Source organism: Crinia signifera, chromosome 5 (assembly GCF_055691185.1).
Source record: "Crinia signifera chromosome 5, ASM5569118v1, whole genome shotgun sequence".
In the NCBI taxonomy this organism is placed as follows: Eukaryota; Metazoa; Chordata; class Amphibia; order Anura; family Myobatrachidae; genus Crinia; species Crinia signifera.
The window spans coordinates 277437062-277464302 of NC_139221.1; the positions used below are offsets into that span (position 1 = coordinate 277437062).

Here is a 27241-nt window from a genome sequence, read left to right on the forward strand (position 1 = left end):
GTAAATGTGTCACCATTTTGGATAATTATTAATTTATTTGTGCTAGATTTGCTGTGTGTGTACAGGACAGTTGCTGCTATATAGATTTATTGATGTACAGTAGTTGTGCAGTGCTCCAGCTGGTGTAGCATTATATCCCAGCAAGCCTTGGCAGCAGCTGCAGCAAGTGGAAACCCAGGTTGTAGTTTGGAGGACAGCACAACTATAAGCTACAGTGGTTGCTTTCAGTCACTGCTGGCTGCAAGTATGTACAGTGAGTGCATATCCTCCTGTGTGAGGATCAGGAAGGAAGGCTAAGCTCAGGGCACAGGAAGTGAGGCAGTCAGGGCTGGATGCAGAGCTGCTGATTTACCATTAAACTCTGTAACAAAATGTCCCCTGGTCGTGTGATCCTTTCATTACACACAAACTGGAGCTGAACTGGTTACTGATTGACTGCAGCCAGAACGGTGGTGTATATACACAGAGGAGTTGGGCTGCAGTGACTGCTAGGATCCTGTCCCAGCATGGCTTCTGCAGCATGCTACCTGGGGTTTGACTTCAGTACTCAGCAGGTAATAGACAGAGGGGGGAAATGCATGCAATGTACATTGCATTTGTTTTGTATTTTGTGCTGTAAAAGGCTAATGCAAGCACTTTGAGTCCTATTAGGAGAAAAGTGCTATATAAATAACATTATTAATATATAGGAACACTCACATATACATATAAACAGGGCTATTTTTCAGTAGGCTCCAGCAGGAACTGAGGCCATTATTCTAGTTCACTCTGACAAAATATTTCTTAGATGGACAAAACCATGTGCACTGCAGGTGAGGCAGGTGTAAAACCCCACCCAAATCTAATTATCTCTGCACAAGTAACACCTGCCTTACCTGCAGTGCACATAGTTTTGTCCATCTAAGAAATATTATGTCAAAAAGAGTGAACTAGAATAAGGGCCTCAGTGCCTGCTGAAAAATAGCTATATATATATATATATATATATATATATAGCTATAATCAGATAGAGGTATAGCGGCACTGGGAGACTTCTCAAATTTCTTTATTGCTGGCGTGCAAACATACACAATGTCCCGACGTTTCGGGGATCAACCGTCCCCTTCTTCAACCGAAGAAGGGGACGGTTGATCCCCGAAACGTCGGGACATTGTGTATGTTTGCACGCCAGCAATAAAGAAATTTGAGAAGTCTCCCAGTGCCGCTATACCTCTATCTGATTGTATCTACATCTCAATAGAAGGCACGGAAGCAGCTGTAATAGAAGCAAGAGTGCCGGACCGTCTACAAGTATATATAGCTATATATATATATATATATATATATATATATATATATATATATATATATATATATATATATATATATATATATATATATATATATATAGCTATATATATATATATATATATATAGCTATATATATATATATATAGCTATATATATATATATAGCTATATATATATATATATATAGCTATATATATATATATATATATATAGCTATATATATATATATATATAGCTATATATATATATATATATATATATATATATATATATATATATATATATAAATAAATATAACGATAACCCGGCACTCTGTCCAGTAAGACTCCCAGGCTCATAGTTTGCGTTTGCAACGTTTCAGATACCTTTATTGGATCCGTCGTCAGGCAGTACAGTATCTCACACTTTCAATGATAAAGTTGAAGGGTATGTAAGTATCGCGTATATCTATTTGCTGGAGAGTCACACAGATAGTGTCAGGGGAACAGAATCGGTACTTGTGTAATATCTGGCCGCCCGATTTTTTTCATTGTATTGCATCGTATCGCATGCAATATAGTGGCATACAATTCATGCGATGCGATTTTTCATTGTAAAGACCCGATTTTTAATTGTATAGTCACCCATGGGTGATTTCATACCCCCACTATCCAACCACTATCCAACTACGCATGGAGTTGATTTTATATAATGTGGCGAGCTCCATGCATAGTTGGATAGTGGTTGGATAGTGGGGGTATGAAATCACCCATGGGTGACTATACATTTAAAAATCGGGTCTTTACAATGAAAAATCGCATCACCTCGCATGCCTTCAGTAGTGGCATGCAATGAAAAAACCGGGCGCCCAGATAATACACAAGTACCGCAGAATCTCACCGAATGTTGATAAGACGCAGAGCAGGATCCAGACGACTCTCTGAAGTTGCGCTGCCATCTTCTGCTGCCTCCACAACATCCAGAAAGGACTATGCAGGCCGAAGCTTAGAGGAAGTCCCCCTCGCTGTGGCTCATACCCTCCGGCGGTCCGGAATCTTCACGGAGAGATGTGTGAGAGGGGCAGCTGAAACCAGCTCTCTCCCCTCCTCTGGCATCTCTTACAGTAATCTACTCTGCACATGCCTGGGCACTGCCTGCCCTGCGCTTGTAACGGCCACAATGCCCGCATCTGTGGGGGGCACATATAAATGTACACGAGTAATGGGAACTAATGTTGATGTTTAAGGCACCTAATGAATTATGCTGCTTGGCCTATACATTTACTTAACCCTTAATTGCCTAGCAATAACTCATACAACACACCCTATTCTATAAATAACAACACAGTGTTTTCAATGCCAGCGACTGAAACGCCCCAATACCGACAACACCCCTTATTGTGAGGTACAGTCCGTGCTGTGACGGACTTACTGGCGCTTCTATTGCATGGCGAGGACACTTCCAGGAAGTGTCCAACGTCCCCCTGCTGAGTCAGAACTCACAGCCGTCCTGGCAAAGGGGGGCAATACTGCACAGCGACCACCTGACACCTCACCTGACTGCTGGTCGAGAGCACCTTCTCAACAATTATAAATAAAGCTATAGAAGCCAAATTGGTGATGGCCCAGAGGCCACGTAGCAGCAAATATTGAAAGGGAATAGGGAGGGTGGGGATCCAGACTCAAAGAGGAAGTACTTCCTCCCAACTTCACCTAATATACCCCTCTCTAAGCTAAACGCCCCTCTGCTACCTGTTTGGCTAATCTACCTGCCACTCACGACCTGAGATTTCCCCGAGCCCATTTACTTTCTTCAATAGCTTTATTTAACAACCATCAAATTCACAGGCTCTTAAATACACTCAAGCCTATGCTGCCCTCGTTCTATCCTCTTGCATCGTGCTGCATGTTTCTCTACAGTGTGATGATGACGTGCTGCTTACCTGCAGCTGCAGCTAGAAACCGGTACAATCGGTACTGTTGGAGGGTATATATATATAGCTATAAATATATTACCCAGCATTTACACTCTACACAGTTGAAATAAGTCATCTTGATAGTGACCATGAACTATATGAAACTTTTTGTAACTTTTGTTGTTATGAAATATAAACCATGCGTTACATATCAATCTGGGTGTGAAGATAATTATAGCATCTGTCATAAATGTGACTTCAGTGTATGTTGTTATTATGTGTCATGCATGTGTAAATGTGCATGTCAGGATGAAGGGGGAGGACCCAGTGGAGCGCTACATTCTAGTTTATACGGGCCAGCAATGAGCATTTATGCGCACTCCCACATTATCGTCGGCGGCTGCTCATTTGCTGGTATTACCAGGAGATGAACGAGGGAGTGGATGGCTTTCAATAGGGCTCTACACTTTTGTTTTTGGCTTTCAATAGTGTTTTACTATGGAAAGTTGTCCACCCCGGGAAAAATCACCAAAACAGGCGAAAAATGCTCAGTGTGTATGCACTGATCATTTTTCATTCCATCATCATTATATATACATGCTGGGCAAAAGCGCCAACTGTGCACGAACATTTAGATTCAACTTTACGGACAGTATAGAAATATCTCTCATGTTGACATTAACCAAGGAAGTCCAGGCTTTAAAGACAGGTACTGTGGAAGCCACTCAAATTCTAGCTAGGCAGACCTTAGCGTTTTTAAAAGGTTCTGAGCAATATTTAAAAACTGACAAAAATGATGAGATGGTGAGCTGTTTGTGAATGGATTAGCAGCTATTTGCAGGCCTGCAAGCCATATTAAGCAATTTGCCGGCTTGCATGGGACGAGATTTCACTCTGGTGGGGCACCGTATACAGGGCCGTCTTTTCATATGGGCTTAATGGGCACTTGCCCAGGGGCCCCAGGTGCATAAGGCCCCTAATCTGATCGCTGAGGATCCCCTTTTTCCAGGGATACCACAATTTTGGAAATCGGCCCTGGGAAACTGGAGATATCCAACTTCAAAGCAGCAGTCCTCATCTGACCTGTTAACTGCAATTCCCAGTCATATTTCTCAGGTTTTCTCTGACTTAGAGACTCTCCCCTTACTGTCAACACTAGCAGCTTGTCTCTATCATGCGCAGAACCAGAGATATCAGCCTTCCAGCAGCCGGTCCCTGCTCCAGCTCCAAACGTCTGGTGTACAGTTTTATATTTTTGTCAATGGATTGCTCTGGCTCCTGATCTCCGATCCCCAAGTTCCCAGCACCTCCTGCAAGTTACTATTGAAGGCTAAGAATTCTATTTCCATATAATAGCGATATCTGCAGTCAAACAAGCTGCCCTTCCACTGGAAAATGACGAATATTAAGCCCAATCCATTATCCAACCCTCCCCTGCATATAAAACACCCCCTACCTCCCTGGAAGTCATTTACAAGGGACCCTTCATTCAGCTCAGTGCCCCCTTCCACACGTTAGGGTTCTCCCTCCCACCACCTGTGCAGTAAAGGAGTAATAAGCAAAAGTTACTGCTCCAGGTCCTACATGTTGAATGGAAGATAAAGCACCCCCTGCCACCCGCGGGACATCAAAGCTGCTGCTGATAGCACCCCCCACCCCTAGGAGGGGAGAATGGGTAAGGGCCCCAGTGCATTGCTTTGCCCAGGGGCCCACACTGCTGTTAAGATGGCCCTGACCGTATACCTGACTGCTGGGCTCCAAAACTGATCAGCTGTGCTATAGAGCTGAAACAGGCCAGAACACAGTTACAAACTGCATTTTAAAATGAATAAAAATAAGGGGATACGGTCATTGGGTCACCAGCAAGTTGTCAGACAGTCGTTAGGTCGACATGTGTCTAGGTCGACATGCAGTAAGGACGGCATGAGTTAGGTCGACAGGGTCATTGGGTCGACATGAGTTAGGTCGACAGTCAAAAGGTCGACATGGGGTTTTTACTGTTTTTTTGAGCCAACATGTGCCGATAGGCGGTATTTCATGCCCTACCATCCACTAGGGCGTGGTGGGAGAATATTATAGTGTCCGAGCCAGAAGCATAGCGAGCCATGCGAGGGAACGCTGTGCACTTTAACCTGTGTCCATGTCGACTGTGTCCACATTGGGGTAAAAAAATCAGTGGAAAACCCCATGTCGACCTTTTCACTGTCGACCTAATGACCCTGTAGACCTTAGGACCTTGTTGACCTAGGCTCATGTCGACCTTCCTGCATGTTGACCTGAATGCATGTCGACCTAATGGTGTCGACCGAATGATTGTCTAACAACTTGCTGGTGATCAACTGATCCACACCCCAAATAACTTGGTTAGCCTAATAGAATCTATCCCAGATTCAGGACCAGTAACTTGTTTCTAAATAATATCATTTGCAGCTTGCTTTTGTAAGCTGAAGCCACCGTAATAATTAATTAATACTCATTTACTAAATAACCAGTGAACATCACAGATAATGATTTACTTATGAAAACGGACTTAAGCCGGCGTAACAGCCCCGAATCTGAATGTTGTGTTTTTCCAGGCAGACGCAGTACAACATCCTGACTTTGACGCCCATCGGTTAATGTGAAACAGTTTCCCTGTCACACATGACTTATTCAGCCCTGGTTCTGAAGTAGTTTGAAGCTTCTAGATGTTATGTGACAGACAAACCAAGTTAGCACTTACTGATATATGGAATTACTTTATCTAATGACAGCTATTTTTCTGTGTAGAAAAAGTCGACCTTCCAAGATGCTTGTGTGACACTAGCTGTCATAAGTGATAGAATGTGCAGTGCTCATGAAAGCTTCCATTCCAAGAGGATAGGGAAACAAGGCATTAATGATGACATGTACCATACAATGACGGCTGTAAAATGCAGTACCCCCCACACTTCTCTTGTTTTTCGACTTTACGCATTTTATCTGGGAGATACGCTACATGGGCAAATGTATTCGTACACCCGTGCAGCAGGGGTTTTCTGGGAGCGGAAAGGCACTTGGACTCGCAAGTCGCCCTGCAATAGGCAGCCTGGGTGAGGGCAGACTTATACTATGTTTACACTGCTAGTGTGAACTACCCAGCTTTTACCCGGCATTTAAATGCCAGAGACTGCAGCAACGGACCCACGTTAGTGCTAGTCTAATTACCGGGTGAACCAGTTCTACCTGGTAATTTGCCTTTTAAATAGGGCCATGAGCCCTCCTGTCATTCGTCATTCCCCCTAATTAATGTAATCCTTAATGTTTTTCGTTGACATACTACTTGTTTCATAGGGTACTGAAGGTCGCAATGCATCAAGGTCGACACACCTAAAGGTTGACATGGGTTAGGTCGACAGGGTCATTAGGTCAAATGGTCAACAGTCAAAAGGTCGAAATGGTTTTTTTCAAGTTTTTTTAGCCCAAATGATGACACAGCCAACATGGACACTAAAAAAGTGCCCCGCATCCCCTCGGATGGCTCGCTGTATACACTAGGCAATTTGCCTGCAATTTGGACTTTTTTCCTGAGACTGCGGCGATCCATCACAGGGAAAGAGCCCAAATTGCAGGTGAATGACAGCAGATACAATGCAATGTGCAGTCCCATGCACATAGCACCGGAGCTTGCGAGTCACACCGGCTGCACAAGTAATCTCTTGGATTTTTTTGTGAGCCAAGCAGACTTGGCTGGAATAACATACAAAGGAACCACATGTGGGTCCTGTGTCCTGTGGGTGGCTCAAGGGGAGATTGCGAGCGACTTCTCTGAGGGGAGAAGTCTCCCTAATGTATATGGGCAGTAAATATCAGAGCTACAGTATCCTTATTTCAGGTGACAAATGCTTGACTTTTTTGAAATACATTGGATTCCCAGCGGTATAGCTATCTAGATTGTGCATTAGTATCAGATCATTTATGCCTACATATAGCAATGCACTTATCTGAAATGACTGAAACAGCACAGACTTCTGCGCATCTAAAGAGCCCTGCACAATCACGGACACTTATTTTTGCCTGTACTTCCCCTGTCTGATTATTTAAATAGCTCATCATATATAATGAAATCTCTGTTTGCTGAGATCAAGCTTATAGTGAGTGGCATCACATCATTATTGCGGTGATTAGGCAGGGCCGGACACACCCATCACTTCGGCTGCTTCATCAATGACACATGCTCTCATGTATAGCAGCTCTGTCAGTGGACCCTCGGTAGTGATGTCACTTTGTTCAGCAACTGCCTTCTTCTATTCTAATGGAAGCACACGTTTGATGGCTTGACATTGATTTATTTAGAACTGAAATGTTCTGCAGCGCTGGAATGTGGAGAAAAATTGGCATAAATAAAACAGGCAACGTAGGACCTGATTCAGAGATGTGTACTAATGTGTTCGCAGCTACAAAGTTGTAAGCAGCTAATGTGCGAAAATAAGGTACTAAAGGGCTGGAGCTTCCTGGAAATGTAATGGGGGGGTAACAGCGGCACACACATTGAGGGGGTATTCAATGTGGGATTGAAACTCGACAGTAAGAATTCAATGTTCTGCCTGTCGAGTGGTGAAAAGTGGGCGTATCGGCGAAAACGCCCACGGATTGGTGAGAATGGCCATGAATTGGACAATCCACAGCTGTTTTAAAGTCGGATCTGTTTTGTCGAAATCCGCCTTCAATGCTGTCTGAAACGGCAGCATTGAATATGAGATTAAATATCCCCTTAAGCATTGGCGTACAAATAAACAATGGTGGTCTTCTACAAATTTGTAATGCGATCAGATCTGAATAAGGGCCATAGTATAGTAGAATCACTTCATCATGCCCAGTGGAGCAATTACTGTTCTGTTGTTCCATTGTATTGACAGGCTGGTAACTAGTGTAGTAATATTACTGCTTATACTTTTTTTTACTTTCCATTCTACAGCTAAAGGTTATTGCTGTTAATGAAGAACTGCAAGTTGTCTACGAGGACAATGTTCACTTTGATAAAGATCTTCCAGAATTTGGGTAAGTGATCCATCTCGGGTGTAGAGCAGGATCAGAGAAACATGAAGCCATTGCTTTTGGCATAAGGGAGTGGAGACAATGGCCCTTATTCTGGTTCACTCGCAAAGACAAATTCCTTCTCAAATGGACAAAACCACTCTCTTTGCACAGTTACATCTGCCCCACCTGCAGTACACATGGTTTTGTGTCCATTTGAGAAGAAATTTGCCTTTGGGAGTGAACCAGAATAAGGGCCTCTGTCTTCACAACTCCCTCTCACCACATCCAACAAGTTTGCAACAGATCAGTGTCCCTGCAAAAATTGCTCTCACTTCCTGGTATGACATCATTTAACACGTAAAGAAGTTATTTGGTCCGTCAAGTGGCCTCAAGTGGTCACCGGCGGTACTTCACCTCATATATGATGGAGGTCATTCTGTTTTTTTGCAAAGCTGCAAAATTCGCCAACCATCAAATGATGTCTAAGGTGCTTGCAAAAAAAGATTTGCATCTACCTTGTATGGGAAGATGGCGGGCAGCTGACACCCAGTGATGTCAGCAGCCCGCCCCCAGCACACGCGTCACGGAGGTGTTTCCATTTCCTTGGTGTTCCCATGGGTGTGACCATAACCCGCCACCCCACGCCTCCCGTCCTCACTGCTCCGTGCGAAGGGGCCAGCAAATAATCTATTCACGGCACCCGCTCGCAAACTGAGGCTGCACATGCGCATAAATGCTTGTGTGCATGTGCAGTCCTAAATCATCGTGGGAATGCGCAGGGGAGCCACTGGACCAGAATGAGGGCCAATGTGTATTCTTGTCGTGTGTTATTGTGTAGAAATGTGTAAAGCCTGCCCGTTCCTAGTATTTAGTGCAGCTTTATCTCCCCACACGGACATGCCCCCAAGTCCCAGTAGCAATGCTCAGAGACGTGTTCCTACCACTGTGGGAATCCCCACAGCTAAGAGTTGGCACAGAACTGTCAAAGAGATGGGCAGGGATGTGTCAGACGTCGTCTTCAAGGATAAAATGTAGTTCATTGTTTGGTGTCCACCAGAATACAAATCCGTTTCTTTCTAAATAAATAAGCCTACAGTGTATCCAGGGCTATTTTTCAGCAGGCTCCAGCAGGAACTGAGGCCCTTATTCTAGTTCACTCTTTCTGGCCAAATATTTCTTAGATGGACAAAACCATGTGCACTGCAGGTGAGGCAGGTGTTACTTGTGCAGAGATAATTAGATTTGGGTGGGGTTTTACTTCAAAGTGAGATCTATATTGCAGTGTAAAAACAAAGCAGCCAGTATTTACCCTGCACAGAAACAAAATAACTTACCCAAATCTAATTCTCTCTGCACATTTTACATCTGCCCCCTGCAGTGCACATGGTTTTGTCCATCTAAGAAAGATTTTGTCAGAAAGAGTGAACTAGAATAAGGGCCACAGTTCCTGCTGGAGCCTACTGAAAAATAGCCCTGAGTATATCTGAGAAAATCTGCAGTTGGATAGTACATCTGCAAACAAGAGCATCAGCCTAAAGATAAAAAATAAGTTCTTGAAAAGTGCAAAATCGGGAAGGATTTAAAAAGATTTTTGCGACTTGACCATCTCCTACAGTAGATCACTTTCAGGCATGGTCACCGGAAAAATCGTGCAACTGTGAATGTGTCTAGAATGGTCCTTCTTCCACAACTGAGCATCTCTGTGAAGAGGGTACATCCACCCAAGGTCTAGGGCAGTGGTGGGGAACCTCAGGCCGGGGGCCGTATGTGGCCCCCGTAGCCTGTCTGAGTGGCCTGCCCACCCACCAGGTGGCTTTGCCTGGAGTCAAGTACAGGGGAATTCTCATGAGAGGTCGGTAGTTCTCATGAGATTCCTCTTAATCAACAGCAGCCCGAGACTGTCAGTCCTATACAGCAGCAGCCGCCGGAGCGTGGGACGGCTACAGCAGGACAATTTGCAAGATACATTTTTACATATGGCCCCGAACGATTTCTTCCCCATACAAACGGCCCTTGGCACAAAAAAGGTTCCCCACCCCTGGTCTAGGGCAATTCTGACAGGATTACAGTTCTCCGTGGCAGTGATGGCAGAAACCGTTCATGGGACAATAGACCAGGAACCTAACATACTGTACCTGCTCCTTATGGCAAGATAGCAAAGAGATAACTATTGCTGAAAAGATGCAGTGAAATATAAGCTCAAGCTTTCTAGAAAACATATGAGAGTCCCACATACCAGGAAGTGGATGAGACTATCATAAATCAGAGCTTTAGTGCTAGCTGCTATGTACTAAGCCTTGGAGGGAGAGAAAGTGGACGGAGATAAAATACCAGCCAACAAGCTCTTAGCTGTCATTTTCAAAACAGCCTGTTACGTTGCTGTTCTAGCGGATTGGATGGTACTGAATCTCCGGCCACTTTATATCTCTCCAAGGCTTAGTTCATAGACCCCTATGTTTGGCATGAGCATAATACTGCTAGCATCTCTAGAAAACTATACCTTCTGGTGGCGTAGGCATAATGCTGTGACAGGCCTCTGCTGTAGTCTGCAAGAGGCATGTGACTTTGGAGAAGATTTGTATACTAACGGGACAGTGAGCCTGATTCAGACATGATCGCTGGGCTGCGAATGTTCAGAACCCAGTGATCAGTTAGACACCTACCCGCCAGAATGGATGTGTATGCTGTGCGTCTGGATGGGGTTGACTATGATCGACATGGAAGCCTTGGCGTTTGTGATGAATACAGGCATATCCAAGCTGGTGCTCACGTCACTCACCCTCCCCTAGACACGTGGGTACGTCTGTGTTTTCCGAGGCACACCCAGCATTTTCCATGACACTAAATGGGCAGTTACAGTACCACCGCCTAGACATCTACTTCTTGTCAATCATCTCGCTAATGGGTAGTGAAGGGAAAAAGTAGCCGTATTCGGTCGCTAGCCCTCGTCGCGCATGCGCAGTCTACCGATAGTAGGCCGCTGTGTGAAAATTCACAGAGGTGCAATGAGGTCGGAATCAGGCCCAGTGTCCTGATGCAACAACAAAAGCCACATTAAATTTTCTTTTATCATAAAAATAAAATATTCCAATGAGTATTGTTTCAAATATGTTATGTGCAAACCTGAAAGGGTTCAAGGTCAGTTCAAGTTTTTTGGGCACCCTAGGCAAACCTTCAGTTTATTGCTCCCACACACCAATACTTTCCAGAACCTCAGTTGGCATCTTATACCCCTTTAACATCGCTAAGCCGGGAACCCGTCTGACTTGGCTCAGGCGCTTTCACACAAAACCGGGGTGCCCATTATACAGAGGGCGACCTGGGTTTAATCCTTCTTATAACCGGGTTAAATTGCCGGGTTGGTTGACCAAGGTTATAAGGTTTGGTGCTTTCACACCACAACGTCGCAATAACCCAAGTCCATGGTTCGATGTTAAAGGGGTATTCGAAGTTCAACACCAGCTGTTTGCACTAACTTTGACAAGAATGCTTCACTCAGAAATAGCGTTCGTTTTGTGGTAGTCCGACTTAGCCCCTCCCCCCATATTATGAAACCACTAGGTGGCTGCCTAATGGTAGAGCTGGCCTTGCCTGCAGTAAATAGGTTCGTAACTCTACATAGAGATAAAAGTTTCAAGATCAAGGGGGTATGTATTAGGGTGAGACTCAGAAAGTGAGAGATTTTGTGAGAATTCTCCCTGCCTTTTTTTAAAGTGGCAATTATTTACATGGCAAAATCAACCTGGTTCGGCAGTGTAAATAATGTAAACAAATGTCAATATCTGTCTCTCGCACTATCACATTCCCCTCAAATGTTCAGTAACAAATGTGGGGTAGTGTGAATACTTGGGCAATCAGTTATCTGTGTTTTGATCACTGATCTACAATTGGAGATACATGACAATTTTTGACTGCTATAATACACTATGCAATTTATCTGCAATTTGGGCCCTTTTCTTGTGATTGCGGCAATCAATCAAGGAAAAGAGCTCAAATTGTAGGTGACTGACAGCAGGTCCGATGTGATGCGCGGTCCTGTGCGCATCGTACCAGAGCCTCCAGGTCGTCCCAGCTGCAGAAGCAATCGCATGTATTGCTTGTGAGCTGGGCAGGCTTTGCTGGGATCGCATGCGTTATTTTGCGTGCGTTCCTGCCACTCGGGATCTTTCCAAGGGGGGATTGAGGGCGATTTCTCAAAGGGGAGAAGTTGCCATAATGTATGGAGGTCGTAAGATACAGTAGCTGCTGTTTTGGTTTGTAGCAGTCGAAATTCATCAGCCTCTTAATTATGACTACTTTAAGACCTACTATAATGAGCAGATAGGTAGAGTGTGTCACATTCAAATATGTATAATTGCTGTTTTATGGGGCAGATTCAATCAACTACAGGCGTTTACAAGCAGTTAATTACTCTACACTGAGTAATTTAATTATATGCCGCATTCTCAAATTGTGGCCTTAGTGGCAGATTCAATTAGCCACGGTGTTTACTGTGTAGGTAAAGCTGCAGGTTTAATGTCTACAGTTATTCAATGTTTCTGCATGTTCCCCTCAAGGTAAGCCATGCACAGTTTGCCTGCACAGTAACTCTAGAACCCTCAGAACTTGCAGGTAAAAAAATCCACGTAAATGCATCCTCTCGGGCTTAATGCTGTGTACACACGGGTGCGATAGGGGCTATAATCGCTGGGAATATGGTCGCAGGCGACCATATTGCCAGTGATGGAAGTGTGCCCCGGGTGCGCGCTCCCGTTTTCTGCCCCTTTGTAATCGCTGGTCGCAGAAGCTTGCTCCTGCGACCAGCTAATTACCTCTGTGGCTCCCCCAGCAGAGGTTCCTTTTCATCAGCGACCATCTCTGGGCGAGATTTAGTGGGTTTACCGTTTTTGGGAAAATGCGATTTTTTTCTCAAATCGCCCTATATCGCCGTTTTTTAATATCGCATTTTTTCCGCGAATTCGCATATTTAATGAGGTGTGTATTCCGGCATGAAAAGTGCGAGAAAGTGCGATATAGGGCGATTTTCGGAATGAAAAAGTGCGAATTTTTAGTCATGAAAAGGTGCGATTTTGGTGAAATGTGCGATTTTGTGATAAAAAAAAAAAAAATTGGTGTGAAGTCCCCCGTCCTGTACATAACCAGCCCCGAGCTCATTGAGCCGGACCTGGTTCCAAAGATACGGGGGACAAAAAATCTGGGGGTCCCCCGTATTTTGAAACCAGCACCGGGCTCCAACAGCCCGCAGTGTCATGCCACAGCCGGGGGACACTTTTTACATAAGGTCCCCCGGCCGTACCATGAGCACCGTGGCTGGTCAGCCTTGGACGGGGTACCTGGTACCCAATAAAGGGGTCCCCCCCAGGCTTCACCTGTCCAGGGCTGAAGCCCGAGGCTGTCACCGGCGTCCCTGGCCATTGGACGCCGGCCTGATAGGGTTAACTCACATTCCTAACATTGCTTAATACAGGAGAACTACAAGTGCCAGCAGACCTCCCCCGCATGCTGGGACTTGGAGAACCACAAGTCCCAGCATGCGGGGCATTAATGGGTCCGCTGGGACTTGTAGTCCACCTGTAAAAAGAATGTTAAAAGAAAACACACACACAGAAAAGTAAAACTTTATTACATACACACACACACACACACACACACACACCTCACTTTTACACCAAAATACATACCGATCCAGGATCCAGCGCTGGTCTCCCTTCTGCAGCAGAGCCGGCTCCCCCCGCACTGACAGCGGGGACAACCGGCTTTCTCTGATGCAGCTAACAGCTTCTGTCGCATTGTCCCAGCGCAACAGAGGCTGAGAGCGTGATTGGGCAATGCGTCTCCATGGAGACGCATAAGCCGAAGACGCTCAGCCTCTGTTGCGCTGGGACAACGCGACAGAAGCTGTTAGCTGCATCGGAGAAAGCCGGTTGTCCCGCATGCTGGGACTTGTGGTTCTCCAAGTCCCAGCATGCGGGGGAGGTCTGCTGGCACTTGTAGTTCTCCTGTATTAATGTTAGGAATGTGAGTTTAACCCTATCAGGCCGGCATCCAATGGCCAGGGACGCCGGTGACAGCTCCGGGCTTCAGTCCTGGACAGGTGAAGCCTGGGGGGGTACCCCTTTATTGGGGGGGTCCCCACTCCTCCAGGTACCCCGTCCAAGGCTGACCAGCCACTGTGCTCATGGTACGGCCGGGGGACCTTGTGTAAAAAGTGTCCCCCGGCTGTGGCATGACACTGCGGGCTGTTGGAACCCGGTGCTAGTTTCAAAATATGGGGGACCCCCAGATTTTTTGTCCCCCGTATTTTTGGAACCAGGACCGGTCCAAGAGTTTGGGGCTGGTTTCAGAAATACGGGGGACCCCTACGCTTTTTGTCCCCCGTATTTTTGGAACCAGCTCAATGAGTCCGGGGCTGGTTATGTACAGGACGGGGGACCCCACGCCGTTTTTTTTTTAAATATTTTAACTTTTACACATATTTTAGCAAAGAACCATACACAGATCACAATGATCTGTGCATGGTTCTGACAAAATCGCCATGTTTCTGACAAATTCGCCAGTCAGGATCAGGTCTATTTTTTTTTTGATGTTTAGACCATTTTTTATGGCGATTTCCAAATTCGCATCTCATTAAATTTGCGATTTGTATATTTTTCAATGGGGAATACATCTGGATGCGAATTCCGGAGATTAAAAAAATCGCACTTTCAGAAAGTGCGATTTCGCGGCAAATCCCGCATTTTTGCAGATTTTCGCATCTCATTAATTATGCGAATTCGGGAAAAAGTGCGAAAACGGCCGTTTTTGCGATAAAAATGGCCAAAAACCCAACATCAACCTCTAATAAATGTCACCCACTGAGCAATATATTGCTCAGCAATATATTGCTCAGCAATATATCTCCCCCCGTGTGTATGCACCATTACACACAGGGAAAATGCAGAGGAATTTATTAGCTCCTGTTAAAACCCAGAGCTTTACCCGTATGGCAAACACTGTGAGTAATTGAAACTGCCCCAATTGTTAAAACTGTTCTGTTAAAACAAACTTCCTTTACCTGTGCTTAATGAGCTGCAATATATCCCAAAGCTGTGGAATAACAAGATTAGCAAATATTTAATCCCTGTGTGAGAGCCACAGGCTTCATATACACCCAGCCCTAATGATGACAGCAGATAAAATAATTCCGACCACCTGTTCGGGTTCACACTGGCACAATTATTATAATATAACGTCATTCATGTTCAGTTTACTCTATCTAGATAACTGACAAATGCACGTCTGCAATTTACACGTAGATTATAGGTCACCTATCCCCAATGCCTGGTGGCGGTAACTACATTGGACCAGTATTTACAGTATATAGGTGCAGCCTATGTATGTACCAAGGAGCAGAATATTTCACAGGTTGAGGGCACTTCTGGTAAAGGGCCTGATTCAGAGGTGATCGCAGATGTGCAAATTCAGAGATCGAGCAATTATTGAATGACGGCGCATGCATAAGGATCATAGCACGCAGGCGCAAAGGGAAATAGCGACAGAAATTACCTATGGATGGTCATGGCAATCGGGGGATTTGACTGACAGAAAGCTAGCGTTTGGGGGTGGTAATCTGGCGTTTTTAGGGAGTGTCTGACAAAATGCAGGTGTGCCCAGCCGGTTTAAGTTGGGGACTATGATGTCAGCGCCGGACTCGATCGGCCTGTCACAGAGGATTGGTAGCGCCAAGTAGCACACAATTGCACAGACTGGAAAAATCATTAGATGATTCATGAATTGCGAGTGGATTTGTCAGTGGATAGCGATCTGCTATAATTTCGCAAATCATTCCCAGATTTGAATGAGGCGGGTTTTATTTCTGTCTTGGCTAACTGCTCGGAGTCATCTGCAACTTTGCAGATGAGCGATCAGGTCTGAATCAGGCCCAAAGAGGATTTGCATCACTTTGTCTAGTCTTATAGAATCTCAATTTGGTCAATGTGCTAGTGCGCATTGGTCTATAGAGCAAGATGTGGGGTTTAGCAGATGTTTGCAGGAGATATGGTGAGTGAAAGCACTTGTAGTAGAGGAGACATTGTAGCTAGCTTGTGGGGTTCAGAGGGCGCATACATGTTTGTCCAACCTTATTTTAAAAGTGTTCAATGTGGCTGCCATCACCCCCTTTTCTGGAAGAGTGTTTCATACCTTTATCGGCCTGACCGTAAAAACCCTTTCCTTCTAAGGGTACGGAATCTTCTCTTCTCTAGTCTGAACGCATGCCCCCCTGGTCCTAGTTTCCGACCTCAAGGTAAAGAGGTTGCCTGATACAGTATTTTTGAATATTGCCCCATGATATATTTGTACATGTTAAGATGTGTACATGTCTCCCCTTAAATGTCCCTTTTTTAGGGTAAGAGGGGTAGAAAGTTCCGGAGATATGGAGCACAACGGCCAAAATCCTGGAGGCTCGAATAGGAGTAAGTAACCAGTTTGCAGGAGAGGCGTCATGCATTTGTGGAGTGGAGAGGGCGGCTGGAAGTGTAAAGAGAGACAAGGAGAGATATGTAGGTGGGAGAGGAATGGGTGATGGCTTTGTAAGTGAGTGTAAGGAGCTTGAATTGTATTCTGAAGGGAAGTGTAGGGCTTGTAAGAGAGGGGAGGTGGACATAGTACATTTGGAGAGGAAGATGAGCCGTGCAGCAGCATAGATTGGAGTGAAGTGTTTTACAGGGAGGCTAGAAAGTAGGAGATTACAGTAATCCTATCCTGTCTGGATATGACTAGTGAGTGAATGAGGGTCTTTGTAGCATCCTGTGTGAGATAGGGTCTGATCCTCTAAATATTTTTGAGGTGGAAACGACAGGACTGTGAGACATACTGAATGAGTGGTTTAAAGTAGAGAGAGGAACCAAGAGTAACGCAAAGGCAGCGTACTTGGTAGCCAGAGGAGATCGTTGTACCATCAATAGTGAAATTGTGGAAGTTGAGGTTATGTGGGAGGGCGGAAAGATTATCAGCTCTAAAGCTGCCCATATACGATTGCGGCGCCGCGATGTGTGCTTTGAGATGCGCGCGCTCCTGTGGCATCTCATCGCACAGTACAAAAAGTATGTGCTGCACATACTTTTCGTACTTGCTTTTTATCGCATCGCATCGCATGCACAAGGCATGCAATGCGATGCTATTTTAGCCCAGAACGCACGCCGGGATCGGGACGTGTATGGGCAGGTTTATGGTGTGTACACACGGGTACAATCAGCATGAGATTTGGACTGTATAGTCAAAATCGCATCTGGATCTGCAGCACAAATCGAAACCCAGATAGACAGGGCAGCAATGACTATATAGTGCAAATCTAATGTAGATAGCATGAATTGTATGTAAATAGTACAGAGTTAGCAAAGATTGCATAGCACTCGAATCTTAAGTCGAATAGCAAGGGAATCTCACCGTGTGTACATGTACGTGTGTTAGACATGTTTATTTTAAGAAAGCGCTGGGATATCCAAGAAGAGATAGCGGAGAGACAGTTGTAAATACGAGCAAGGAGATCAGAAGAGAGGTTAGGAGAGGTAGATTTGAGTATCATCAGCATAGAGGTGATATTAGAAGTCAAATGAGCGAATGAGCTCACATAGAGATGATGTATATAGAGAGAGAAAAGGAGAGGACCAAGAACAGAGCCTACTGTTAGTGGAAGTGCAGGGGAGGCGGAGTTATGACAAGAGAAGGAGCGGTCAGAGAGGTAAGAAGATAGCCAGGAAAGAGCAGTGTCACGCAGACCAAGGGAGTGAAGGATTTGAAGAAGGAGAGGGTAGTCAACCATGTCAAAAGCAGCAGAAAGGTCAAGAAGAATAAGTAGAGAGTAGTGGCCTTTAGATTTGGTAGCATGAAGCTCATTGCAGACCTTAGTGAGAGCAGTTTCAGTGGAGTGGAGGGGAGGGGACGGAAGCCAGGCTGGAATGGATCAAGCAGACAGTGGGAGAAAAGAAAGGCAGTAAGGTGGTTGTAGACAATACGCTCAAGGAGTTTGGAGGCAAAAGAAGGAGAGAAATGGGTCGGTAGTTAGCGAGAGAATTAGGTTTTTTTTAAGGATAGGAGAGACAAGAGCATGCTTGAAGACAGAGGGGACTGTACCCAATGAGAGGAATAGATTGAAGAGGTGGGCAAGATGGGAACAGACAGAAGGACAGAGGAAGGGGAGGAGGCGGGAGGGGGTAGGGTCAGATGGGGAGGTGGTTAGGGGGAGGAACAGATGAGGCCAAGACTTCCTCACCAGATACATGGGAGAAGAATGTCAGAGTTGGAAAGGGGGAGGAGGAGGGATTGTGAGGGAGAGGAAGTGGTAGGTTGCAGGTGGTCTGGTTAAATATGATGTCCTGATGTATGGAGTCATTTTTGGATGTAAAGTAAGTGGCAAAGTCAAGGGCAGAGAGTGAGGAGGGGAGGGGAGGAGGAGGTGGGCAGATGAGGGAATTGACAGTGGCAAAGAGGTGTTGGGAGTTTTTAGACTGGGAGGTGGTGATTTTCTCTGATGTACAGAGCTTATTAGAGCTGCTCCTGGCAATTCTATTGCCAATCGCCGCTTCTTGCCATCTGCCAGAAGGGGCGCGTGCTCAAACAATACTCTCCAAATCAACCCAGGCTCTCAACAATCCCTGGCCATTTGCCCATTTTCGCATATATGGGGTGTTTTATTGCGATGGCTTTTTATACCATGGTATACAAACAGCCATAAGCTTCTCTCTCCCATTCTACAAGCGGATGCTGGAAAGAAAACTCACCATCGTTGACCTGAAGTACACGGACCCTCAGTTCTATCGTTCCCTCACATGGATCATAATCAATAAAATTGAGGACTGTGACTTAGAAATGTTCTTTTCTGCAAACACTGACATACTGGGAGTAGTCACATCCCATGAACTGAGGCCGGATGGAGCAAACATCCCTGTTACTGAGGCCAATAAGAAGGAATATATCGGTTTGATAGTTAAGTGGATGCTGTCCAGAGCAGAACATCAAATCAGCACCTTCCTGGAGGGCTTGAACACCATTGTCCCCCTGCAGTGGCTGCAAGACGTTGAGGAAAAAGAGTTGGAGATGATGGTGTGCGGTGTCCCAGACCTAGAAGTAAAGGAATGGCAGAAGAACACTCTGTATCACTGGTCACATGGCTTTGGCAGTTTATGAATGAGATCAACAACTATGACCGAACATGGCTGGTGCAATTTGTGACCAGCACCAGCACTTTACCTTTTGGCAGCTTTGCAGAAATTCAGTATTGCCAAAGGCGGGAGAACATCATCGCTGCCAGAAGGTATTACATGTTTAAATTGCAAATCCTTGCCTCCATACCAGAGCTATGAGAAGATAAAAGAGAAGATCCTCTGTGCTATAAGAGAGACCGAAGACTTTGCCCCCACCCTTTGAAAATCCTTGGGACTATGCAAGAGACAGAAGGATTTTTATTTAAGTAATAACCTGGAAACACCTGGGGGGCCTTAACATCACCATTAACCCAGCCTATGTGAATCTCATAGCCGGTCCCAAGCCCGGATAAATGGGGAGGGGTGGTATTTGTGGTGAAGGAACCGTAACGCCCAGTTACATAACCAATGGCAGGACAACTCTCAAAAGCCACAGCAAACACTATCACATTCGGCAGCTGAGCTCTTGGCGAAAAATGTACTACCAGCCAAAAGCTGTCAAAACAAAGTTAAGACACATGGAACATTCAATCTGGCTGCCAAGGAAAAAAATAACCTTTTGGATCATGAAGTTGAGAAATGCAACCTGGATATGGCCACAATTACAGAAGCTAGAATTCCTAGTCGAGGAGAATGAAGTGTTTACAAATCCAAATGCACAACAAGCTTTGATGTGTATTATTCAGGTGGAGATACCTTTTACTAGAGGAGTGTTTTCATGCTACACTCCAAACTAAAGAAGTTTATCGCCAGTTTCCCTGTGAACATAAATCAGAGAGTCTGGCGGTCCATAAGCGCAGCATATATCCACCCTCACTCGTGGCAGAGAGGCTATCTCCCGTAACTGAATTCTCACTGGTTTTATGGTGCCTGCGACAACCACATCTCACCCCATAGAAATATTCAGTGAATTCTGCAAGGCTGGATTTAGGCATTTGGCATTAATATGCGCAACTGCAAATGCACAAATATTATATTAAAAAAGAAAGGATTGAATGATTACTTGACTGAATAAGTACATCCTCCCGCGCATGTTAGAGAGGGGACTCGCGCAGGGGGGTTTCCGTGGGGGGCCAGGCGACGTTTACCTGTTTGCAATTTTTTTTTAAACAACTTCTTCAGGGTTTTCTTAGATCTGTTTTATAAGAAATTCCTGCTTTAATGCACAGTTAATCGTATATGTAATTCAAAGGGATCATCCAGGTTCCTAAGTATAGGCATAGGTGGTGCACTTTTATCCTACGTACATGATTCTTCCCACCTATTGTTGGCTAACATCTGTATGTATCCCAGTGTGTGGCTTAAAAAAAATAGTTTTACTTATTGAATTACACACCACGCCCATTTGTTGAATAGGCCACATCCATTTATTGCACCACACCCACTTTTATGGGAGCCCGCGCGCCTTCGGCACGCGCATTGAAATTGTGTGGGGGATAGATCTCCAGGAATTGATGATGAGTGAGGTGGCAACCCTAGCTGCTACCCCAAACACTGTCAAACATCACCATCCGGGGCTCACTGGTAGTTGATGTGACCCCCCTCTTCAAATTTTGGACTGTGCTGCATCCCAACCTCTGCAACTGCCACTGTCAAGAAAGTCTAGGAACAGAGCATTTTATACCTAATGGAATGGGCCATGTTCAGTGGCGTAACTACCTAATGTGCACCCCCCCCGCATTATGCCCGCCCCATACCTCTCCTGCCACATCTGCGGTCACAGTCCCGTCTCTCCTGGCTCCTGCTGCTATAATGTAAAGTGACTCTTAGAAAATGGCTGCCCCCATACTTCAGACAGTTTTTAAGGATGCTAGAGGCGGCTGCAGGCCTCCTCTAGCATCCTCAAAAACTGTCTGCAGTATGGGGGCAGCCGTTTTCTAAGAGTCACTTTACATTATAGTAGCAGGAGCCAGCGCCGGGAGAGACGGGACCGTGACGACAGGCCAGGTACAGGCAGACAGCAGCGGGGAACTATAGCCCCGCAGACCCCCTGGCACCCACACTTTCTCTGCACCTCTCCGCCACCGCAGGGGCCACTGCCCATGTTAGAGAGTATGTCATAGTAGTTTGGACTTCTGATTTCACTTTACACAATGTGCCCATTCAGAGCTTCTACAGAGCTGTACACCATCAATGCATCATACATTAAAACTCCTAATGAATCAACAGTCTGCAGTCTTTTGAATATATCTGCTTCTGCTTTGCTTACAGTGTGTTCTGATGGTGTTAGTACATTCTTACCTTCATTTTTTTTTATCTCCTCTCCGGGACAAGGGTTTGTTTTATTAAATATACCATGACATCTGGTTTTCCAATTTCTACAAAGATCTCCACCATCACCAATTCTTATCTACATTGTTACAGCATTTGGGGCAGAACACAAGTATTAGAAATGGAATTAAGTTGACACGTGCAATTTCACTTTGCATATGGACTACTCTATGATGCCTAGACCAGACGCGGGCAACCTTTAGCTCCCCAGCTGTTGTGAAACTACAAATCCCAGCATGCAAATGGGACACAGTTCTATCATTCCCTAAAAAGCAAAACTATGGCAAGGCATGCTGGGACTTGTAGTTTCACAACAGCTTGTAAATCCTGCTGCATCCTGTATCTTTCCTTTCCTGTTTCCTCTGGGAGCTTCATCCATGGTATCTTGGAGTGGTATTCACAGGCCTGTTATTAACTTACTAGTATCCTTCTGTCCCAAACGTAGTGAAAGGGTTCATGACCGATGGGTCAATAATACCACTACCGGGTCTGACATCTGTCCTTATACAGTGGTTTCATAAGTTGCACTATACATTTTATATGTTATCTATATAAATACCTGTATTCAGTAGTGTCATTTACTTCATTACTCATTGGGCATGATTCTGGTTGGCTTGCAAGCAGCGGTAGTTTGCTGCTTTGCTGGCCATGTAATGTCGCCCGCCGGCCGCGCGAACGCCCGCCCCCACTACTTGCCGAATTTCCCCGCTGCGCTGTGAATGGATGTTTGGCATAAACATCCATTCGCAGGCTTGCGTGCGGGCCTGAAATTATTTGATGGTCACCGACTCTCTTGTGATTTAGATTAGCGGCGCCCTGCTCTGAGAACAGGGCGGGCAGCTGACATCCGGTGACTTCAGCCGCCCGCCCCAGAAGGCAGCTGGCCGCCCCTAATTGCATGGGGATGCCCATCGTCTTCCTGCGCGCAACCAGCATTTTCGTGGGTACGCCCAGAAAATGACTGCAACCCCCCCCCCTCCTGGCTTTGGAGACTATGCAACTCTCCGCGGGCACCCGCAGTGAAGACTTGCACATGCACATACTCTCTTATGCCCATGCGCTGATCTTCACCATCGAACTCCCCAGAATGACCCCCATTGAGCATTAGGCTCCTTTCAGTTATAAAACACGTTTGCGTATTGTGTGCGTCTATGGTCTTGCTTATGCTTCAATACAAATAACGTTTGTGAAGTTTATTACGATGTAAGTGTCAGAGTTACACTGTGAACAAGTAGGTAGCAGCTGGATTTTCTAATGCAGTGTATCTTTTTTGGGATATTTGCAGAACGCATGGAGGTGTTCATGTCCATAGTGACAAGCTGACGGTAACGTCACCAGTGTTAATGTGGGTGAAGGTAAGACTGGATTTCTCATATCATGTTTATGCACGTAGGTATTATACTGCTGCCAGTAGCCTCTAAATCACCATTACCAGAGAGGAATACGTGTAAGATGCAGTTCTAGCTACATTTAAAGATGGGCACTTCGTAATTGTATACCTATGGATAAAAGTATGATATCATAATAATACAATAAAGAGAATATACATTTATAATACATACAAATATATACTTTAAAGACTCAATTTTATAGAAGCATACAAAGAAGGATTACTTAATAGAAAGGTTAAAGAAGAAAACATGTGCGGTAACCCAATACTGGACAAATCCCAGGTAGGCGGTGTGTGCTAGACATTACTGCAGAGAATCCTCTCTATTGATGCCAGTAATTGCACAGTGACCGTGTTCCACTTACTGCTGCCTCCCGGATTTGTTTGACTTCCAAGTTAATACATAATCCCCCTCACTGCTGCCCATACTGTATACCCACAATTATTAGCTTATCTTAGTCTGGCTCCTATAAAAGTTGATTTATTATTTTTTGTTGTAAGTCGCAGCTCGATGCTTTTTGCACAACCTGTATTACTGCTCGTGATTAGGGTAAATATCCTGCTGAATGCAAACACAAAAGTTACATCCACTTGAGAACACAAAGAACCACATTGTACTGTAAGTGCTCTGTGCAGCATTACGGCAGCTGGAGTGAGAACAGTGTTTGCAATAAATGTATCCCATGCATATGAGAATAGTGGAGCCTTGCTGCACAGCACCATGGACCTTATTCTAATTGATTCCGTCCGATGGTGTGCGTCTACGCAGATGCGTTTCTGCGGGTGTTCAGATGCAGGGTGCATGCAGATGCAGGGTGCATGCACACGGCGAACATTCTGTTCGCCGTGTGCACGCACCCTACACAGTGGGCGGGGGCCGGGCAGCCCCATTAGCATATGTTGACGCCCAGCGTTTCATGGGTTCGTTCCCATGAGAATGCTGGGCATTATCATGCTAATGAGGCTGTGATGTGGGTGTGGGGTTGAGGGCAGCTGATGTCAATAATTTGTCAAACTCTTATTGCCACAGTGTAGCCAGGATCCCTGACAGTACAACACACTACTGTGGGGGGGCTCCAGGTAAATGTGGGAGGCCATTCCGGGAGGGTAGGCAAGTATGCTGCAGCGCCAACTGGGGTCCACCAGATCTCAGGAGAGTTAGTACAGTAATATTATTATTCTGTTGACCGGGACTTAACCACAACATTTTAAAGGGTCCACAGTCCAAACAAATGCTTCTACAGAGACAGCTCTGCAGCAGTTGCTAATGTTATGCCCCATAGTAGTGCCCTAGTTCATTTTCTAAACCATAGTAGTGCCCTAGTTAATGTTATACACCATAGTAGTGCCCTAGTTAATGTTATACACCTTAGTAGTGCTCTAGTTTATTTTATGATAGTAGTGCCCTAGTCACATTATGTCACATTGCAGGACTGCCAGTACACTTTATGCAACACAGTATCCTCAATTATGGGGACACTTTGTGTATGATAAAATTAAATGATGGTGGCCCTTCTCAGCTCTGGGCCCCATAGCAGCTGTACTCCCTGCACCTATGGTAGCTACACCCCTGAATATAGCACATCTAACCGTGACAGTGAAGGTGGTGTCTCAGCTCTGGACCCCATAGCAGCTGCAGGTTTGTTAGCTACGCCTTTGTGCATAACACATGTAAGGCTGCATCTACACATTGCATTTGGGCAGGTCCCTTTTAAAGGCAGGAAGGAGCCTGCACATTTAAATCTATGGCTGTGTCTACACATTGTGTTTTAGCAGGATGCTTACTCAAGAGGATATATACACAAGCCTGCTGCATCCTGTTAATTGCAATGTGTAGACAGAAGAAGCTGCATCCTGCTAAACAGGATCCTGTTCGACTGCATCCTGCCAGAATGCAGTATGTTTGGAAGCAGCCTAACTGTGATAAAGATGGTGGCTCCTCTCAGCTCTGGGCCTTGTAGCAGCTGCACTCCCTGCACCCATGGTAGCTGCACCTTGTCTGTTGATATCATCTGACTTCATCCAGAACCCAGAACTATTTTTATTTGTAGTTTTATCCATTAAAGGAAAAATACTCTATGGTCTGTTTTGTAAGTAAAACAATCTAGGTATACCCTAGGTATCTGCAATGATTGGGTAAATACACTTTACATTGAATGCAATTTATGCAACAGGTGGGTTTAAAAAAAGTCTCTGTATTCCCGCATGCAGGGTAGGTCCTGGTACAGCACTGTGGGGTAGATTTATTAATGTGGGCTTTAGGTTCTTTATGGTCACAGGATCGCTTCACCACTTTTTCGTGGTGAAGCTCACCTACAATACGCCAGAATTTATGTACAGAGTTGGCTTTGTTATGGGAGTGCATTATCCCCTGCTGCCGGGCATACGCTGCCAACCATAACGTATGTGCGCTGCCATCTGCCTGTCTTATCTGTGTATGCGTACCTGGCGCATGCAGTTTTCCATGTTAGGCGCCGCTTGTTGGTCTCCGGTGGCTTCAGATTAAAACTGCACATGCGCCGGGTAATGTTCGCAGGGGATGCTGGGATGCTGTGTACCCGGACATGTAGTCAAGATCTAGTCAGGCGATGGCGGCGCATGAGACTCTGCATTGCCGTTGCTCAGGGGCATACACAAGGAGTGATCAGTGTTTCATTTCTAAGCGACTTGGGGTACACAGTAGTAAAATAGGTTAGCACATCTCACATTTAGTATGACATTTTTCAATTAAGAAACGAGAGAAGAAAGAAAATAATAAAACATAATAATAAAAAAACATAATAAATAAATTAAAACATTACATATAAAATATATAAATGAAAGGTATTGGAGCCCCAGTTTAGCAGGACCTCCGCTGTCTAATTCAACCATATAACAAAGGGAACACATATGTCAACATAGCTATCACATACTGTAACATCTAATATGCCAGAAGTCTGAATAAAGAGCCCATTTGGCAGGGGTAACATCCCTGTAAGACACTCCAAGGTCCTAGAATTAGTAACTATACCAATTTGTTGTTTTACATACTTTATTTCAGTATGTGTGATCTGGTATTTTAATCGTAGAGTTTCAATATACGCCCCCATTTAGCATAAAAACGGACTACTCCTGTTTCATCATAAAGATTTGTAGCCCTTTTGTCCAAATAAAGTGATTGTAACAAATTTATATTTTTACGGCTTGAAGTGAAGGTTCTATTGGCACGGTGTATGCCCCATGGTAATGATAATACTGTATTACATTTATATAGATGGAGTAGATAACAAAGGAATATACCTTCTATTTTTTTTCCCAGCAAATACTGTAGGTACTGCATACAAATTGCTTATAATTCCCACTGTCATCATGTATACAGTTTGATAATAGTTTGTTCCATATAAGGGATGAAGCAAATTGGCTGTTTTTAGTCAGGTAATACCTGCTGTTCTCACTGAGTATTAACAGGATGATGCAGCCATGTACTGTATTTACTGACTTCCTATATTTCTGTGCAGGCATTAGACTGTATCCTGGATAGAATGAAGTCATCTGGGTTCAACTTCTCCACAGTGAAAGCTCTGTCAGGGACTGGCCAGGTAAATGCAGCCGTTCGTTGTCACAGTAGAGGGAGAGCAGCCATTGCGCTTCAGTGTTCCAGCTGGACCTGGCCCCAGTTATATTAGTGACTGATGAATACTGTAGTGGATGGTCGGGAATGAGATACCGCCTGTTGGCTCAAAAATAAATAAATTAAAAACTCACGTAGACCCTTTGGCTGTCGACTTTGCCATTGTGGACCTAATGCTTGTGTTGACCGTCCAACGCTGTCGACTTTAGCCATGACAACCTAGACGGCCAAGATGACCTAGTGATGCGCATTAACCTTTTGGGGGTTTTCGATAATGTTGTGTCTAGAGGCGACCTGACTAATTCACCCCCTGCCCCTGGACAGTTCTCAAAAGGCGCTCTGTGGCTATGTCTTTTCTTAATGAGCAACGACTTTCTTACTGAAATAAGCATCAATGTGTGGTTTATCCACATAATGCCAGCGTTTGGGCTGATGAATGAGGTTACACAGTACAATGAAGCACCCTTTAGTAGCCAAAATGTGCCATTTTGTGTAATTGATATTGTCTGTTCATACGGATACATCTTTTTAATGGGTAGATGTATGAAGCAGTGATAAGGGAGGATAAGTGAGCCAGAGGAGAAGTGGAGGAGGAGTGGCCCATGG

The 27241-nt window shown here is 45.0% G+C and overlaps 1 protein-coding gene across 1 annotated transcript in view; it reads left to right on the forward strand.

The window, feature by feature from the left end:
• Window positions 1-314: 314 nt before the first annotated feature.
• XYLB (xylulokinase) overlaps window positions 315-27241 on the forward strand; it is a 153485-nt gene continuing 126558 nt past the window's right edge. The window contains exons 1-4 of the mRNA XM_083189068.1: window positions 315-554; window positions 8120-8202; window positions 22921-22990; window positions 26523-26603. Coding sequence (XP_083045194.1) covers window positions 507-554; window positions 8120-8202; window positions 22921-22990; window positions 26523-26603 — 282 coding nt within the window. The 5' untranslated portion in view covers window positions 315-506. The remainder of the gene's footprint in view (window positions 555-8119; window positions 8203-22920; window positions 22991-26522; window positions 26604-27241) is intronic.